This window comes from Citrus sinensis, chromosome 8 (genome assembly GCF_022201045.2).
Source record: "Citrus sinensis cultivar Valencia sweet orange chromosome 8, DVS_A1.0, whole genome shotgun sequence".
NCBI lineage: Eukaryota > Viridiplantae > Streptophyta > Magnoliopsida > Sapindales > Rutaceae > Citrus > Citrus sinensis.
In genome coordinates, this window is record NC_068563.1 from 4,465,795 (window position 1) to 4,483,742 (window position 17,948).

Genomic DNA, 17,948 nt, shown 5'->3' on the forward strand with positions numbered 1-17,948 from the left:
AAATTATTATCTTTTAATTATTATACAGAGATATAAAGTGAATGAATTAGTGACTACTAGACCAAAATTTATTTTTTAAGAATATTGAAAATCTTTCTATGTAATTATTATATAACTAGCATTTAGACTTTGGAGTATTCCTGACTTGCTCCTTCTTGTAAAATTGTTTTTTAAAATAATCAATTTATTATTATTCGTACTTCTGTGTCAAGCTACCCGTTGGAACATTTAATTTTCATGCTTAAAATGTGAGCTCAAAACGAGTCTAGTAAAACCCTTATGTTACATCGCTCGACCCGTTTTACACCTCTTAAATGATATTGACATATAACTTAAGATATATAATGAAATGTTTTAGGAATAATATTGTTATACAAGTCCTGGCTCTATTGTTTCAAGTGACAATTTATATATATTACAAATCATGAACAATATATAGTTACATTATTGTTCACGGGCGGTGACCATTCATATTGGCTTTAAATGCAACTGGGATTTCTTTTTTTGAAAGAATATGTTAATTTGATTTTAATTTCATTACTCCCAAGGAAAAAAAATATTTGTTATTGCCCATTAAGTGTATAAGTAAGTACCACTAATATTAATTAATTAATAGTATAATTGCAAGTTGAGTTTATCGTGGATTGCATGACTGGCTTTAATTAGGGCAATTAAGGCATAATGAATGCCATTCAAGCCAAGTTTACATAAGGCTTGATGTTCCAAAATTATACGTAAAACAATGCCTTAATCAAACCAAAACATCATAAACAACCGATATTTGAAAGCAAACGATCCAAACCAATCATTTTGTTGTACACTGTAGCAAGTTGGAATATAATTAATTAAAACCAAAGTCAAAAGTGATTGAAGCTTACTACGAACGAACTAGCTTGGGCTTAATAATAGTTTTAATACACTTCTTAGGATTGTCTCAATTTATTTATTTTTAATTTTTTTCCATTTTTAGGTCGGTAATCATTTTTAAAAGGTGCTATTCAAGTCTCCTACATATTAATTAATAGAGAATTTTTTTAATATATGGAAATAAATCGTCACAAACTCACAACAGAGGTGTTACTAAAAGTCTCCATAAATTTTTTTATTCTAACAAATATTTTATTCCATATTTTTATTAAAAGATAAAAAAAATATATGCTATATGATGACGATTATGGAGATCAATTGTCAAATTCATTTCAACACTTGGTTCATAAGAATAAAACCATCTTTTATGCGGTAACTTCAGATCAAATACTAAGAAAAAGGACGTCACCACTCACCAAGGCAAAGGCCCCACTCTGTGTGAAACCGCCCCCCTGCCGACGCGTGTCGGACCAAGTTGAAGCGACGTAAACGGCTCTTCTCTTGCGAGTTTTCGGGATTAATCCAATCATGGGATAAAATGGATGATAGCCTCTGCCAAATTTGGGAATGACAAAAAAGTTCGGTCTGGCCTCAAGTCTGAGCCGGTCGATCCATTTCCACGGGCTTCAATCTAATTCTCCTATACGAGGATCTGGATGAGAGTTTGGAAAAAAACTTTGATCAAGCGTTAGCACTTTATTTTATAGAAAATAAATTTATAAATTAAAATAATAAATTTAAATTTAAAAAGCTTAAATTTCTAATTTATATATTAATAATTAATCAAAAAATTTAAAATTATAATATTAAACTCTCTTTTAAGTGTTAATTAAATAAGAGAGTGTTTGAATTAAAAAATCAGTACTAAAAAAATTAAGAATAAACTCCACATGATAATAAGTTATATTTGTTGTAAGTCTCGTCTTAATAAACTTACCTGTACATATTAATAATATTTCAAAAATATTTGCCATGTTACATTAAATAATTAAGATAGAACAAAATATATTTCTAAAGTTGCTTGTGACAATGATTTATTCTTTAAAGTTGCAACCACATTTTTCAACTTGCGAGTATGTATTAATTGGTCAGCATAGACACTTAATAATTGGTCAACAAAATAATTAATTTATTAATGTCTATACATTGAATTTGACTCATTAATTTATCAATACATGACATAATTTACCTCTATATCACTTGCATTAGAGATAATTAAGCAAAAATAATAATTTTTGCATTATACGTCTATCGAGTTATAACCTCTTTATCAGAATAAATTTCTCCAGTCCCAATAATATGACTATATAGAGGTTTACTGTATTTTATTTTTAAAATTTTATTTTCTTTAATTCATTGTTAATTATAATAACTTGATTATTATTAACTCATTTCAAGTTTACAACAATTAAAAAAAATAAGTAAAGGCTCAAGCTCAACTATTGCACCTCTACTCTAATGGCCTTGGGCTTGGGCTTGGGCTTGGGCTTGAAAAAACTCGGCCTAAACCCTTAATTTGCCGACCCTAGCCCAATTGATTAAATTCTCTATTAATTGAAATTTTTATTTATTTATTTATTTTATGTGGACCTCTAAATCTTATTCATTCTTACTAACTTTAACACTTTCAAAATATTTTATCTATACTTTTTTTTTACTTTAACATTTTTATTTCAATATATTTTGTATATGACGGTTGTGACCCTATTATTGATGAGTCTGCCTCTTTTGAACTCTCTTTTGGAGGAGAAATTTTATAATATTTTTGAGGTATTATGTCAACTATATAACAAATAAATAATGTTATGACATATGTATATTTGTTTTAAAAAATAACATATAATTAAAACTTACATAAAATTTAAATACACATGTATTAATTAATTGTATTACCCCATGTTTATTCTAAATTTTTTCTGGAACTTCCTTGAACCATGGGAAATAATTGATAAAATTGTCGTAAAATCTCGAATGCCAAAAACTTTCGCTGCTCTCACACTTATTTACAAAAATATTAGGGTAGCGGATATTATGACATATTTTGTCGTCATGAGTCACCACAAAAGACAAAAGTCCATAATTAGGTATTAAAAAAAATTAATTCCCCCAAATGCACTGAAAAATTTCAAGTAATCATAAATTAAAGAATCGGTTATGACACATTGATTTTTAAGATGATTAATTAAAATCTAGGCTGTAAATTGTAATACCCCCCGCCCCCAAAACAAAAAAAAAAACATACAAAATCAATATCGTATGTAGGAGTTTGTGTGTGTGTATAATAATCATCTCTAATCAAAGTTGATTGGTGTGAGTGGTTCGGCACTCTTACTCTTTAAAAGAGATCAGGGGTTCAAGCCTTGCTCTCGTATGGAGTCAACACTTTAGCCAGCATTTTACCCCTTATGAACTGATCCGATGCGAGCAGAAATTAATTTGAGTTGTGGTACAGACTTAAATGTGCCTCTCACAGTTGGGGTCTACTCAGAACCACCACGTGGTTCAGACAAAAAAATAATAATAATCATCTCTAAACTAAGTTATATTTATGTAGGTCTGTATAGTTACAAAAATCAGGGGCCCGAATCCAAGCGTGACTCTTTTGTATGTGGATATGAATTAGGTATTATATAGATACTTTAGTCCCTCCAACGATATAAATTAAGTTCCCAAAGCAAATGCAATCCCTTGACAACACCAATGTCGTCCCGTGACCCCAAGTGGCCCATGGTAATGCCAATTCTGCCAACTCTTTGTTCACGAGCACAAAGAATTTTGTGCCCTTTCTGAATCAAAACCATGCATATGCTTAACCCTAAACCATCAAACTTTCTCGCCCATTAATTTCTATATAAATTAACTCATCCATACCTCAAATTCCAACCCAAAAACAACAAGTTTAAGAGAGAAGAAAGAAAAAGACAATAGGTAAAATAGAGATGGAGGCATATGTAAAGCTTCTCATTTTGGCAGTGATTCTAGGGCTAGCCATTGGCTCCGTGCCCACGGGGGTCAACGGCGATGGCTTGTGCCGCATGACCAAGGACGGTCTTACAGCTTGCCAACCGGCTGTGGCTGCCTCGAACCCTTCTCCTCCTTCTACAGCTTGTTGCTCGGCTTTGTCTAAGGCTGACTTGCAATGCTTTTGCGTGTTCAAGAACTCTAGGGTTTTGAGTTTTTATGGAATTGACTTCCATCAGGCCATGCAGCTCCCCGCTAAGTGCAACCTTGGTGACTCTTTCCATTGCTAAGATGATTTGATGGGCCCTATTAATCTTGTTTGTTTTTCTGTGTTATTAGTTTCTTCATTTGTTGTGTGTATTTTTCTTTTAAATTGTTCTGTGAATTAATTATGTATTTTGTGTGGTTAATGCTCAACTTTTTAGTTAAAGTTGTGTCAATGTCAAGTAAATTGACTGTTTTATTTAATTTGAATTAAGAATCACGATCTTACTTGATTTGATGAACAGTTGATAATTATATATGTATTTAACCTATTGATCTCCAAGATCTTTTAATTATGAAGTTAATTATAATGATGTCTGCAAAATTAAAGAAGTCAAATTCAATTCTTGAACATGTACTTGTTTTCAGTAAATAATTATTACTCAATGAGGTAATGGAATTGTCATTTTTGCGAAGATTATATATGTTTCAAAGAAATCGAGTTGTTTATTAATTAATATCATCTTGTAATAATATCGCAGCAACCGATTTTGCATAGCATACATTAGTTTAAGTTGCTTTTTATCGCGAAATTGATGGTCTTTCAAATTTAATCATATATAGAATGTGGTATTGAATATTTAGTTCCCGTATGATAATTAACTATATATATAATAGGTAAATATACATTTTTTTGCCCTGACTATTGTTGTTGTTCATATTTCGATCTAAGTAAATGTTTATGAAATTTAATGAAAGCTTTTAACGTTAATTCGTAGTCAAAGAGATATATCTTTGGTTTCTTTTACAAATAAGTATTGATTCAATCGTTAAGATCTTTTATCTATACGTCATATTGAAAAAAAAAAAAGAAAACAATATTCGAATCTCACACACTATAAATGTATTAAATAAAGCTAGGTTTGATTTATTTATAAGAAAAGAAAAAAATTATAAACCAAATGTGAATAATAAAACTATTACCTATTAACTTATTTTTCCCATATTTGAATAAATAAAACAACAAAATTACAGCATTAATTCATGCATGCGTTTATTGTTAGCGTGCATAGAACACTTATCAATACAAATCAAATTTTATTTCAAAAACTCATCAACAATTGCCAATCTAGGCTTCCAATTCATCTCCTTCCATGCATAAGGACCGTCCCTGAATTAACCCATTTGTAAATGTTTTGTTTTAATTTGGTTCATTTTGAAAGTATACAATTAAACTGTGTTGATAGATAACTATATATTAATAGCTCATGTTTACCTATATGTTATCTACACATTTCAATTGGCGATTTTATTCCACAACAGTAACACTCCAATTACTAGGTTATCTGTGTATGTATATTTTATTTTAAACTAAGAAAGGAAAAAAGATTCGAAAGCTTATCTATGCCTTTTACTTCTTGATGTGTCACGAATCAACAGCTGCCATAAATAGTTAGTAAAAGTCAAAATTCTATTATCATATACATTGCGCTCATGAATGGAGATGGTAATTTCCGGGAAAAAAAAAAAAAAAACCGAAGGTTGGATTACAAAATTAAATTCATATGTAGAGAGTTAAGATTGATGAAGAAATTCATGAGCATACCCAACAAATTGGCGTCTCGGCTAACGATTTTCTAATTAAAGTAACTTTATGTAAAAGTTCAGATTTGTTTTGCAGTTATGCATAAAAGGAAATTACGTAATTAATCAAGTTGTGGGGTGCATGTCTTTTTATCTACCAAATGCTGTGCATGCATGACAAATTACAGTAATTCAATTTGCATAATCTTTTAATAGAAAATAATTTTGATATATAACCTTATCTGGATTGTAGTATTCTATTATGTTGTCCAATTTAGGCATTAACCAAATACAGTAACCAATCAATTGGTTGCCAAATGTACTAGGTATTCAATTTGTCAAAATGAAAACAAGAATTCAGAGTCATTTTAGAGAGAAAATAAATAAGACCATATTTGGTATTGAGTTGCTATATATTAGAAACTGCAGTCGCTAAATGAAAAAAAAATTGTGGGTATGAAAATAATTTTGATATATAACCTTATCTGGATTGTAGTATTCTATTATGTTGTCCAATTTAGGCATTAACCAAATACAAAAACCAATCAATTATTTTAAAAAAAATTGACAAAAATAATAAAATTATTATTTTTAATTATATTAATGTTAAATCAAATTAACCTAACTTTCAAACTATATCCATAAGTGTTTACCAAATATTTTAATATTGTACCCTTTTAATTTTAAGTTGCAACTACCCAACGACACTACAAGACAAGACGTAAAGTGTTTGGTGACACTTGATATTGTGGCTTGCAAGTTAAAGTTGATTTGATTCCACATTTGCATGATAAAAGACTTATAATATTTTGTTTCTTAGTTTATCAAAATTATTATTTAAAATTTATATTTATTACACTATCAATTTTTTCCATAATTACAGTTTTTGCTTCATAGCGATTGTGGTTTAAAAGCGTCTTGGCAAAAGGAGAAGGATATGCAACGGCGCTGCAGCACCTTAATATTAAATATAGCCTAAGAATTAGAAAAAATAAATTATTCATGCGATTTTTTGTTAATAGAATTACTCTCATTCTTGACCCCATATAGGAATTTTGTATCTTGTTCAAATAAAAATCATGCTCATGATTATGAATGAAAACGAAAATTAATTTCTCTTCTAACAAAAAGTAATATAAAGAACAAGTAATAGCAGTTTCTGATTGCATATAAGTTGTATTCAATTAAAATAAAAGCTTACATATTATTGAGTTTTGACCATAGGTCGATAGATTTTGAAAGTAAAAATACTTGCATAAATACGAAAACGTAACTTAGTTAGAAGCACAACGTTACTATCATGCATGAGCCCCAATTTCTTATTGTTCAAGTGCGGCACTTGATTGATCTATCACTCCCCTCTCAGCATTCTAGTAAATGGCAACAGAAATTTCTTCAGAAAATTCACCCACGAAGCTATGTAACTTTCTTCCCCAACATACTTATTTTTATTGCTTAATTTTGTTCAGAAAGTCTTCCACTATTGCCACTCCTGGCTTCAAAACGACCTCCTCCCACGCATCTTCAGCATCCTCAGCATCTTTCATGCGTCCCTCAAGGACGTAGGTCGCATCAATCCGATGGATTTTCCACCCAAGCTCATTCCTCAACCGTTTGATCTTCTGCACTTGCTTGTCCACCAACTTACATGTGTTGTCCTTTATTTCTTGAATGGCCTTCTTGAGTAGTAGATCCTTATTATTATTAGTAGTCTCATTTTTCACGTTACTTTCAAGTTTTAAATATTCATGCAGCTCCGGAGCCCCGATAGACCGTCGGATGCCCCGGTTGTAATCGGCGTTAGGGTCGAACATGTCCCTGACCTCATCGACGAGGCCAGTTTCGACCATTTTATCGACCCGAATGCCGACGTATTTGTATAAAACAAGCGGATCAACATCCATCCAAATGAAGCAACAGTCATAATTAGCCCTAAAGTTAATTATGGAATCTTCAACAAGTGCTTCAATATAAGTATTCGAGCCACCAACAATGATGGGCAGATGGCCATTTTCTATAATTTTGTCGATGGCCCTCAGGGCATGTTCACAAAATTCTTCCACCGGATAGTCCGCTTCTGGGTCTACAAACCCTAACAAGTGGTGGGGAACGCCTTGGCGCTCAGACTCAGTGACCTTGTTGGTGGCAATGTCCAGACCTTTGTACACTTGAATCTTGTCCGAGTTAATTGCTTCGCCCGAAAAATGAATCGCAAGGTCGATTGACAGTTTGGTCTTGCCGGTGGCTGTTGCTCCCATTACGAACACAACTTTCTTCTTGTTGAAATTCATGGTGATCACTCGAGTGTACACTGCCACCAAAAGAACAAGAAAATTACATAATTAAAAATTAGACGTGGCATTCTGTTTTTGGAATGTAATTACCAGGGTGGTTTGTTTATAAAGAGCATTATTATGACAAGCATAGATCATGGGCTTCCTCAAAGAAAAATGCAAAAAGAAAGAAAACACTCGCATGCAGAAGCAACAGTGATAGAAATTAAATGCATGCAAAAATTATATAGAAAATATAAAGTGCAGCATTTTTTTCAAAATCGAAGTAAAAAGTAAAAGTTTTATAATTAAAAAAATAAGAAAAAGAACATTAGTTCTTGGTGGCTAACCTAGATTTTTGCTGATAAAGTTTATATTAGCTATTGTTATTGGTGGCCGATAAATGGTATAAAGCTTTTCAATTTATAGTACTCACTACTGATATACATGATAACAATCGTAGTAATTTTTCATTTTTTGGGAATAAGTTCATGCAAAGAAAGTAATAGCCAGCAAATCCAATTTTTTGAGACAATTTTTGGCAGCAAATCTAAGGATTGTATTTCACAAATCATGAGTACTTGTGCACATTATTAGCATAATGAAAAAAAATTCATTTACTTGAGTTTTTTTTGGTACCTTGGATCTGAATTTTTCTACAAGAGGTAATATTTTAATAACATCCTTTTCTATAGTAACATTCTATAAAAAATTGTAACTATCATTTTTTTTTTGATAAGATAACTATCATTTTTTTAACTAAAATTGACAAGGTGAAAAGGAAAAAAAATAAAAAGTTGTTCTTCTCATAAGTTACATCATCCGTAATTTGCATCACTAAGATCAATTTTTGTATATGACTTAATTGTTAATTGTCAAATAACTAAGGAGTCATGAGAGACTAATTTTAAGTAAATTATAAGTTACAAATACTGTAACTTACCCTCTGTCACAATTAAAAGAGAGAAAAGAAGCAAAAATGAAAAATATGGAAATATAAAATTAACAAACATAATTTCGTATATATTACGATAATTTTTTTGGCAAATTTTGTGCTTCAAGGGGAAATCAATTTAATAATGCCATTTAAAAAAAAAAAGCGGGGACAATTTGATAATGGCTATATATATGGCAGTTTCAAGGGTTGATTTAGGAACTAATATTTAAATTTTCTTGGCCACATGTTTTAGATTAATTTCGTGGTGCAAACTTTAAAAATTATTGTTTCCAACCTCATGCATTATATGCCCCATATGCCATAATCATTGTTAAAAAAGTTCCTGAAAAAGCATATTGTGCACATGATTTTTTTTCATTTTTACCATTAACACCTATGTCTCGCTAGTAATTATTAGTATTATTTCAATGCTTAACCTTCTTCTTCTTTCTATTTCAAACAAATATATGAATTACTAGGGTTGATCGTATTGTCTAGCCTTCTTCTTATTATTATTTCAAAAATATAGATACATAATCACTTTATAAACGATTTAAAGGCGAAAAATCATTTTCTTGGGTTGAAAAAGCAAAACCAAACATGTGAAGTTCTCTATATAAGATCAAATATTTGCTATGTTTGAAAAAAAAAGGAAAAAAGAACAAGATAATATCATAATAACATGAAACTACCGGTATAAATTAACTAACATGATGAGATATATATGATCAGTAACTTACCTATATTCATCGAGGAGAACTGTAATGAAATACATTCTTGCAATCATGGGATTATAATGTTTTCTACTATACTATTTTATATTTTATGTTTCATTTTCACTAATCATACTTAAGATTTCACATTATATATAGACGTTTTTCAGTTATTTAAAAATACCAAACTACCCCGTACTAAAGAGATATGCCGTCATTTCGTACGTCATCACGCTCAAAATAATTTTATGCCGTCATTTCGTATGTCATCATTATAAAAAAGTAATTAACTATCCATACACATATGCTATAATATCTTCTTTTAACCAAATAATGATAAAAAAATTAAATTAATCAATCTCTCTGTGTTTGTAAAAGTTAAGATAACAAGTATTTTATATTACATAAATTGAAAATATTATATTTACTATTTCAAGATACGATGTTGATATAGTCAACAACAGTTGTAACTCTTTTATGAATTAAGTTGGCAGCAAATATGACATGAAATGATTAGTTGAAAAGTAGCATTACTTACTGAAAATATTATATATTCATAGGCCATATAATACTTATTATCTAACCAATTTTTTTACGCACATAGTACAATTGTTTAATGATACATAATTTGAAGATTTATAACACCCACCTTTTTAAGATAATATCAACACCATGTCTTGAAGTGGAAAATCATTTTATGAAAATAGTAATAATAATGATAAAGAATTGGACTGTCTGACAACTTTTTTTTAATAAAAAAATAGTGTTTCCAAATACCGATAAGGAAAATGCTAAGTATCAAGAAAAACAAGAGAAGGACGAGAGAATGAAGTTTGTGCTGGGAGGAGAGAGAGAAAAAAAAAGCTGACAGAAGCGAGAGAGAAGAGGCAATTCTCTCGTCCTTCTCTCGTTGTTCTTGATATTTAGCAGCACTCGACGGATAATTCATTTAACTTTTTCTCTTCTCTTCTTTCTTTAGTTTAACCACAAAATTAAAAAAAAAGTGTCAAAAGTAAATATTGTTGAGTGAAAACAAAAGTGGAAAAAAAAATCTAATTAGATGATAAAATGTGATTAAGCCACAGCAAGAAAATAGAGAGTGCTAATAAAGGATATCAGATGCAATAATCATTTTTCATAAATTAAATTAAGGTTAATTAGAGTTGCAATAAATCCCAAATATATTAGGAAATATATAGTAAATAAACAAAAGCGTATGGGCTAAAGTGAAAGAAGGACGAACAGAATTATTATAGAAACCGAGTGGAGGTATTGGCATCCCGTTAAATTACTCTTAAAAAACCTTCTTTTATGTTGACAATTATAAACTATAGAAAATTTATAAATATCTACAGGAACATCCTTCAGCCATATTCAAGGAGTTCGGAGATGCTAGCTATATATTATGAGGAGCATTCCGCAGCGTTTACAGATTTTGGGACATCAAATAGCACTTCAAATTTTTTGCTTCTTTATTTCTCTCCGGGATTTATAAGGTTTTCCTTTATATCTCTCCAAAGCTTCTCATTCTCTCCAACACCAAATTAATAATATTACGAGCATTTGACTCTACAACCAGTGGGACTAGTCCTGATTCCACAATAATTTGAATGCTAAAATTCATTGCATAACACTACCAAATATATATATAAGCGGGGAATGTTTGTGGCCAAAATTCAAATTTCATGTAGCAATTTTGTAGGAGTTCTTAGGGTGCGTTTACGATTAATGTGTGGCAGTTGGGCTACTAAAGTCCAACTGTTAAAGTATTTGGTTCTACCTTTTATTCCATATCAGAAACTTAATTTACAAAACACTATCAGCTCTTACGCTGCAGCTATGGTTTTACTTTATAACGGCTGTAACTTAAAAGTTACAGCACCTCATGACGAAATACATCTTTATATTAACAATAGACCAGGGAATTAGGGACAATACTTACTGTTGTTTTAAACTTACCCAGCAAATAATACATTAATTAGTGGTGAAACCTATTTCATTAAAATATGTTTATGAATATTTAAAATTTGAAAATTGTAAAGAAATACTCATTCTTTCTCTCTCGCTACGTCTCACACTGCCCTAACGTCGATCTTTCATCCTCAGTTTCGCTCTAGATCTCTAGCGAAAACAACTTTCTTATCCAAAAAAAAAAACTTGTTTTAAGATTTGTGAGTAATAAAAATGACACTAATACTGGGGCTTGAAACACCATAGTGTGTGTTGAAGATTATTTTTGGAATTAAAAGGGGAGTCAATACATATTTATATTATTATGATGTATTTTAATGGGATTTTAAAGAAGAAAAAGGGTTTTAAAGAGGACTTAGAAGGGGTGCCAATAGTTTCAAAATTAGAAACCTGAGTCTCATTATGAATCCAGGCCGGCCCTTTATCCCCTAGGGTTTTGACCCAGAAACAAGTCTAGGCCCGACTCTTATCTATTTAAACGCCATTCATGGAGCACAACAGATACCATCCATTTCAGTCGCAACGCTTAAGAACCCTAGCTCCGGCACTTTCTTCGATTCATTGGGTGGTTTTGGTTTTGCTCCTTTTTTTTTTTTTTTTTTTTTTTTTCAGTTATGTGTTGTAAAAATGAGGAACCAGGCCTTCATTAATCCCAAATAAGCTGATATTAAGAAAAAGTGCTTATTTGATTCATGGGAGGCCAATATCAATCAATACTGGAAGTTTCGCTGGTAACGCCTTTTCCTTTTCTTTTTTACATGAAGGCGTTCATTAGTAACTCTGCCATACACTCCCCCTTTTTTCAATCTTCCCCTTCTGCTGTCTTTCCCTTTTCATGGGTCTTTTTTGCTCTTTGTTCTATTTATCTTTTTTCCATATTTTTTTTGGGCATTTTTGCCAAAGCCTAGTAATTTCAATTATTATTATTATTATTATTTTCATTCACCTGTGCAAAGTTAGGGGCCTGACTTGACTGAGAGTCTTCTTAAGTTGAATTGGAATCCCCCCACAAACCCCAACAATGGGCTTAATTTCTCTCTTAATATAACATGATGAGAACTTGAGACGTTCACTTAATTAATGCCAGATTTTCAAGCTAATGCTCAATAGGTTCAAGATTTTATTTGACACGATCCGAAAGCATAATTAATTACAATAAATTGCTATTATTGACTCTCCAATAAGTCGATTAAATAAATTAACATTTTTTTAATAATTACAATTTACCGATATAAATTTATTGAAAATTTAGATAACATACATTTATGAAACAATCCAAAAGCTTACAGAAATCAAACAAAAAAAATCTACTTCCACTGTCAACGTTAGAAAAAACATTCCACAGATATCTATTATCAAAATATTGTTATTCTTCAAAGAGAATGGAAAAGTTTTTTAAAAAAAAAGGTTTTTAGAAGGTATTAACAATGTAATTTGAAATATTTATTCTTAAGATTCACATGGGGCGGGTATTGTGACGGATAAAAGAGTTCGCAATTTACCCTTTTTCCAGTCTAAATGAAGTCGGATTGGAATTTGAAGTATTATGTGACATTAAAAGTGTATATTAAATTCAAAGGGGCAAGCAATAAGACCAGTGTGCCTGAAAAATTATAATTGGACAACTTGAAGACAAGTTGTTAACATGATAAATATTCTTCTCATGGCATAATAAAAAATATCTAATCCTGCTCCGAACACTATGGTTTCTCTCAGCATCGAAAGTAAAAATCTACTTGCTGTAAAGGTGAACGATGGTGAAGATAAAGAAACCAGCCATCTGCATCAGAAGCCACATAAAATAGATCAGAAACTCCAGAAAACATGTCGGAATCTTTTATAGAGAACTCCTACAAGATGATATATAATGATGCTACATTTCTCTTTGCAGAATCAAAATCTTGCACGTTAAAACAAAGGAGGAAAACTGTGTTTTGTGCTTACTATTATAAAGCCCAAAATAGACAGAAGACTTAGAAATTGTAAATTGGACGAGGCCGACGGGAAACAGGGAACAGAGAAAGAGAGAGAAACATACCATAGAAAATGCTGATCCATAATATGGGTAAGCTGCTGGTAAAAATCTTTCGTATTCATTGTGTCTGTAGGGCCTGACTGGAATCTGCAACTCAGTAGTTTGAAAGGGCATTAAGGGACTACACAGTCACTAAATTGTTTAGAATTTTTTAGGAAGCAACAGCTATCAACAATGTGGACTTTATTAAGGAACTCTTATTTCAGCAGATGAACTTGGGTAGATTTCGAGGAAGTGTGCTAAGCTAGATATTGTTCTACAGAAGCATCACTTTTGGGGAGCATTTTTCATAAAAAATAATAGTAATGATAATAATGCAGAACGGAAGCAATAGATAAAAGGGTAAGCCTACTCTGCACTAATGGTATTCTTATTTGGAATTGGGTTTTCTATGTACTCTTATGTGAGAAGATGATGACTGCCAATACATTGATTAGTAACAAATCTTTGATCAAGATAAATCAGAAAATACACAAAAATAGTTTATTCTAATTTTCTATGTACTCTAATTTTCTTTCAACTCTTGAAATCTTGCACAAATACAACTTGGACCCATTAAGTATGAGGAACAAAGTTGGGTACCTGTTTTGATAGGGATAAGCTGGTGTATCCTAGTCTTTGGTACTCGACCTTGAATTGGAAGACTCCATAAACATCTGGAACCTTGAATTCAGCAGAATAGTGACCCTGCAGGAACAAATGATCAGAGATAAAGGACTTCATAAAAAGAGAACAGTTGAATTCAATGCATCAACAATCAAATAAGATACCTTCTGGTCAGTTGATAAGGTTTTCAAAACATAGGGGCTCATCATGTAAAACTGCACTTGAACATCATCTGAAACATATGGTTCCCAGCTTGTTCCAGACCACTCATAAATCTCAACCGAGTATTCCTTTAAATGCAGTCAAGATGTTAGGGGATCCAAAACCTAACAGATACACAAAGAAGGATAGGAAGAAAATCACAATATTACCAAGTCATCATTGATCCTGTAAATTGCAGGTTCATCTGATTCTCCAACTTTGTGGTGTCTCACATTCACAGCCTGTGTATAATAGTGACAGCTTAAATGACAGCACTATGTAAATGTAATTCTCAGAAACCAGAGACCCATTCAAATATATATTTACTCATAAAATCCACGTCAAAAACCAAAAGAGAAAATCAGAAAATTGAAAAGAAAATTCCATTAATAAGGAAAGCAACTAAAGATGCCTTACCTTAAGATGACCTCTTTCATGGAAAACCCATTTGCTAATTTCTGTCAAAAACTGCTCATTACCTGATTTCTCATGTCTGTTAACATCAAAAAAATTAGAGCTCCCTGTCAACTTCTAGGTTCAAGCAGTACAATGTGCAAAGCCCCTAAACTTCTGTACTATATAAATATAACTAAAACTTACAATAAATTTTCAAATTGGAATGAAAACAACTACCAGATTAATCTGTTTAAAGGAGAGAAACTGCATGAATACATGTGCTTTTATTTCTTTACAAAATGCTATCTGTGGTTTCATAACTTGGTACATCCTTGTGATAACATAAATAAGCACCATGAAGCAGTACCATAAGACTCAACAGCACCACCAACGATATGCATAGGGGTATATGCTACCTAATATGTGCAAAACACATGTATCTCTACTGATCATGTTTTCCATAATCAATTTTTAAAATAAGAAACAGATGACTGAATCTTTTCTGTATCTACAGTTTATAAAAGAAAAAAAAATGCATCCAGTGTTCATGGGAACAAGGTTTCAGTTCATTGATATAAACCGAACAAATTCAAACAGCAAAAAACTCCATTTCCCTCCTATGGTTCTAATTTCATTAAATACGATGCAGATGTAACACTTTACAAATTTATTATAGCCACAACCAAGTTGGCAAAGCAGCCATCTCTGATATTTGGCTAAGCACAACCTTATTAAATGTCTTGACACTTAACCTCTTAGTTAAAGAGGGTACAATTGCCAACTTTATACAGACTGTAAATCCAAAGCCATCACAATAACAGAATAAGGTGACAGTCACTTGCACATTTGAAAGAAAATTATAAAGGTAACTCAAAGGATCACTAACTTAATTGAGCTCCCAGCCTTTTGCACTCCAGATCTGAAGAATCTGGAAACAGATCCAAAATCCATCAATAAAATGAGCATAAATGAATGAAAACCATATGTCAAATACCAAGCGCATACCGATTGCTGAACATGCTCAATGAGCCAGTGATCAAAATCCGAGCATTATTTCTTGCCTGCAACGAAAAAGGCAATTTATGATCATGTCAGTATTGTTAGAAGTAGCTCTAGTAGCAGTGACTTATGAGCTTATTTGATTGAGTCAAAACAAACAGAATTCTTATTCTCAAAGTTAATTCAGATGTTCCAACACAGATAAATTGTGTATACATCAATACATAGAAACAAGATGAAAGCACAGAATCATTGAGCAGCATCGTTGATCCAATTAAAAAGAAAAGAAAGTGCGGAATAGAGGAGCCAGTGTTGAATTACCTGCACAACTGAAACTAAAGAGATTGCAGATCCAGTGAGCGATGGAGGATTTGACAACTTAGACTTCGGATTTGCAGAATAGGCTGAAGAAGAAGCTGAGAGTACTTTCAAGACCTAAAAATGGAGCACATATTAACCAGAAAGGAAGCAAAAAATGTGGCAGATAAAGCATCTAAGGAATTGGAACAAACTTTTACTTTCTGGAAAAATTGAACACAATCAGCTTACCAGGCTATTGGCAGGATTCAGTGAATGCCCAATCCCCTGGAAGAGTACAGGAGCCTGTGACAATCACCAAAAAAAACCTGTTCAGAAGGACTAATATTGCTACACCATGTTGAACTTCAGGACTCTGATTCAGAAACACACAATACTTGGAAATAGGTCAGACTTACACAGCCACTTTAATGTGAATGAAAATACCTTGTCTCAATTTTATAAGGTTTCAATATTATAATTATAGATCAAAAGCATTAAATGACTATCGATATGATGTGGCAACAAAAGCATCAATGCCAACATGCTTAATTGCGTAGAGTCTAAACAACTTATGTTAACAGTGTGTTATTGGAACATATACTTGCCTCAATTTTCTTGCTTCCCAAAATCACATCAGCCTTGATAAAATCATCACTAGCAATCAATGTATGATCCCCATCAAAGTTTGAAACTGCATAATTGATGTGATCAATAACCATAGCAGCTGGGTCCTGAACCATTAACAATCAAGATAAGCAAACTGAAAAAATAAAAATAAAAATAAAAATAAACAATCAAGATAGTTAATGACAATCAAGAATCAACCCACCTCATCAAAATCAACACCGCACTCGGTGGCAACTTCCCTAATCAAATCAGACGCATTACTATCCGCGGCAACAATCAAATCATGGCCCGAGTCAACAAAATCCACAATCGAAGCAACATCAATAGACCCTCCAAATCCTAAACGGACAAATAGGGTATCAAATTCAAAATTTTGTTAAATGTAATTCAACTATAATCTCATAAAATATCAGTAAATGAAAAATATTTACTAGATTAACTGAAAATTTTTCACGATCCATTAATAACTTTCGTAAAAAAAGCAAAAGCATTTTTTTTAATCATTTTCGAATTCTAACATAATTTTTTAGATTGCAGTTTGAGATTATTATTAAATTTAAGTTAAAAATGTTGTTGACGTACGTTCGACGGAGGGGCAAAAGAGGACCAACGCGTCGTACAAGTACTGGCCGTAACGTTGCAAGCCGATGTTGGGGTCATCGGCTAGCTTGAACTCGAGCTGGAAGCCGCGTGATGTGAGGGAGCCGAAGTAGAGGGAATGGGAGGACTTGATGGCGAAGTCGTCGACCAAAACAAGCACGCGCCGATCCGTCGGGTTCTCCGGGGAGAATGCGACGGAGAAGAGTGGAATCAGCGAAGTCGCTAGCGTTAAATACAGTAAGAGCTTCGCCATTTTTCTTTTGATTTTTTGGCTCGTTAGGGTTTTGAAAGGGATTTGATCTGGCGCTTGTTGTTTGTAGTGATGACTGATGAGGATGGGGTAGACTGGTACTGGTAAACGGGTATGGATTGGGACAGGTGGATTTGGGGCAATCAATGATTTGGGTATTGGCTATTGGGATTAGGGATGGCAAAATAACTCGTATCCGGACGAACTCGGATAATTCGGGTCGGGTTGAACTCGTGTCGGAGAGAAAAAAATTTGGATTCGGAATGAGTTTTAATAACCCGGATGAATCTGGGTCCGGGTCTAGGTTTGGGGTAACCCGTGTATCCGGAACCCGGACCCGGATTCATTTTTTATATTATTTTTAATTATATTTATTAGTAAATATAAATATAAATATAAAAAAAAACCTAATTCTATTTCACAA

General features: G+C 32.2%; 3 protein-coding genes and 1 non-coding gene across 5 annotated transcripts; 2 read left to right on the forward strand and 2 right to left on the reverse strand.

Moving 5' to 3' along the window:
- Positions 1-3,806: 3,806 nt before the first annotated feature.
- On the forward strand, positions 3,807-4,118 carry LOC107178112 (putative lipid-transfer protein DIR1). The gene has a single exon (XM_015532916.3). The coding sequence runs from the start codon at positions 3,807-3,809 to the stop codon at positions 4,116-4,118; it is 312 nt and encodes a 103-aa protein (XP_015388402.2).
- Positions 4,119-7,064: 2,946 nt separating this feature from the next.
- Positions 7,065-7,907, reverse strand: LOC102624816 (adenylate isopentenyltransferase 5, chloroplastic-like). The gene has a single exon (XM_006487140.2). It carries the CDS (start codon positions 7,905-7,907, stop codon positions 7,065-7,067), a length of 843 nt encoding a protein of 280 aa, XP_006487203.2.
- Positions 7,908-12,159: 4,252 nt separating this feature from the next.
- LOC112499433 (small nucleolar RNA snoR83) lies at positions 12,160-12,303 on the forward strand. The gene has a single exon (XR_003067039.2). It is a non-coding gene; the product is annotated as a small nucleolar RNA snoR83 (small nucleolar RNA).
- A 736-nt stretch (positions 12,304-13,039) lies between these two features.
- LOC102618847 (dolichyl-diphosphooligosaccharide--protein glycosyltransferase 48 kDa subunit) lies at positions 13,040-17,676 on the reverse strand. 2 transcript variants are annotated; one of them, XM_006487129.4, is made up of 13 exons: positions 17,257-17,674; positions 16,877-17,013; positions 16,653-16,778; positions 16,297-16,350; positions 16,069-16,182; positions 15,754-15,809; positions 15,635-15,676; positions 14,770-14,845; positions 14,523-14,594; positions 14,316-14,441; positions 14,128-14,232; positions 13,549-13,632; positions 13,040-13,290 (listed from the first exon to the last, which is right to left on the reverse strand). In XM_006487129.4, the coding sequence occupies exons 1-13, from the start codon at positions 17,525-17,527 to the stop codon at positions 13,243-13,245; spliced, it is 1,311 nt and encodes a 436-aa protein (XP_006487192.1). In that variant the 5' UTR covers positions 17,528-17,674; the 3' UTR covers positions 13,040-13,242. The 2 variants fall into 2 exon arrangements, with proteins under 2 accessions (XP_006487192.1, XP_024957936.1); XM_025102168.2 differs by lacking the exon at positions 15,635-15,676 and having other exon boundaries at positions 17,257-17,676.
- Between the last annotated feature and the right edge of the window lie 272 nt (positions 17,677-17,948).

What these genes read in the sequence shown, in the direction of transcription:
- LOC107178112 (XM_015532916.3), top strand. Translation starts at nt 3,807, where the DNA reads ATGGAGGCATATGTAAAGCTTCTCATTTTGGCAGTGATTCTAGGGCTA.
- LOC102624816 (XM_006487140.2), bottom strand. Translation starts at nt 7,907, where the DNA reads ATGAATTTCAACAAGAAGAAAGTTGTGTTCGTAATGGGAGCAACAGCC.
- LOC102618847 (XM_006487129.4), bottom strand. Translation starts at nt 17,527, where the DNA reads ATGGCGAAGCTCTTACTGTATTTAACGCTAGCGACTTCGCTGATTCCA. An exon ending in CTTTTGCCCCTCCGTCGAAC is followed by an intron (nt 17,014 to 17,256) that starts GTACGTCAACAA and finishes TTGTCCGTTTAG; the next exon opens with GATTTGGAGGGTCTATTGAT. An exon ending in CTTTAGTTTCAGTTGTGCAG is followed by an intron (nt 15,810 to 16,068) that starts GTAATTCAACAC and finishes TTTTCGTTGCAG; the next exon opens with GCAAGAAATAATGCTCGGAT.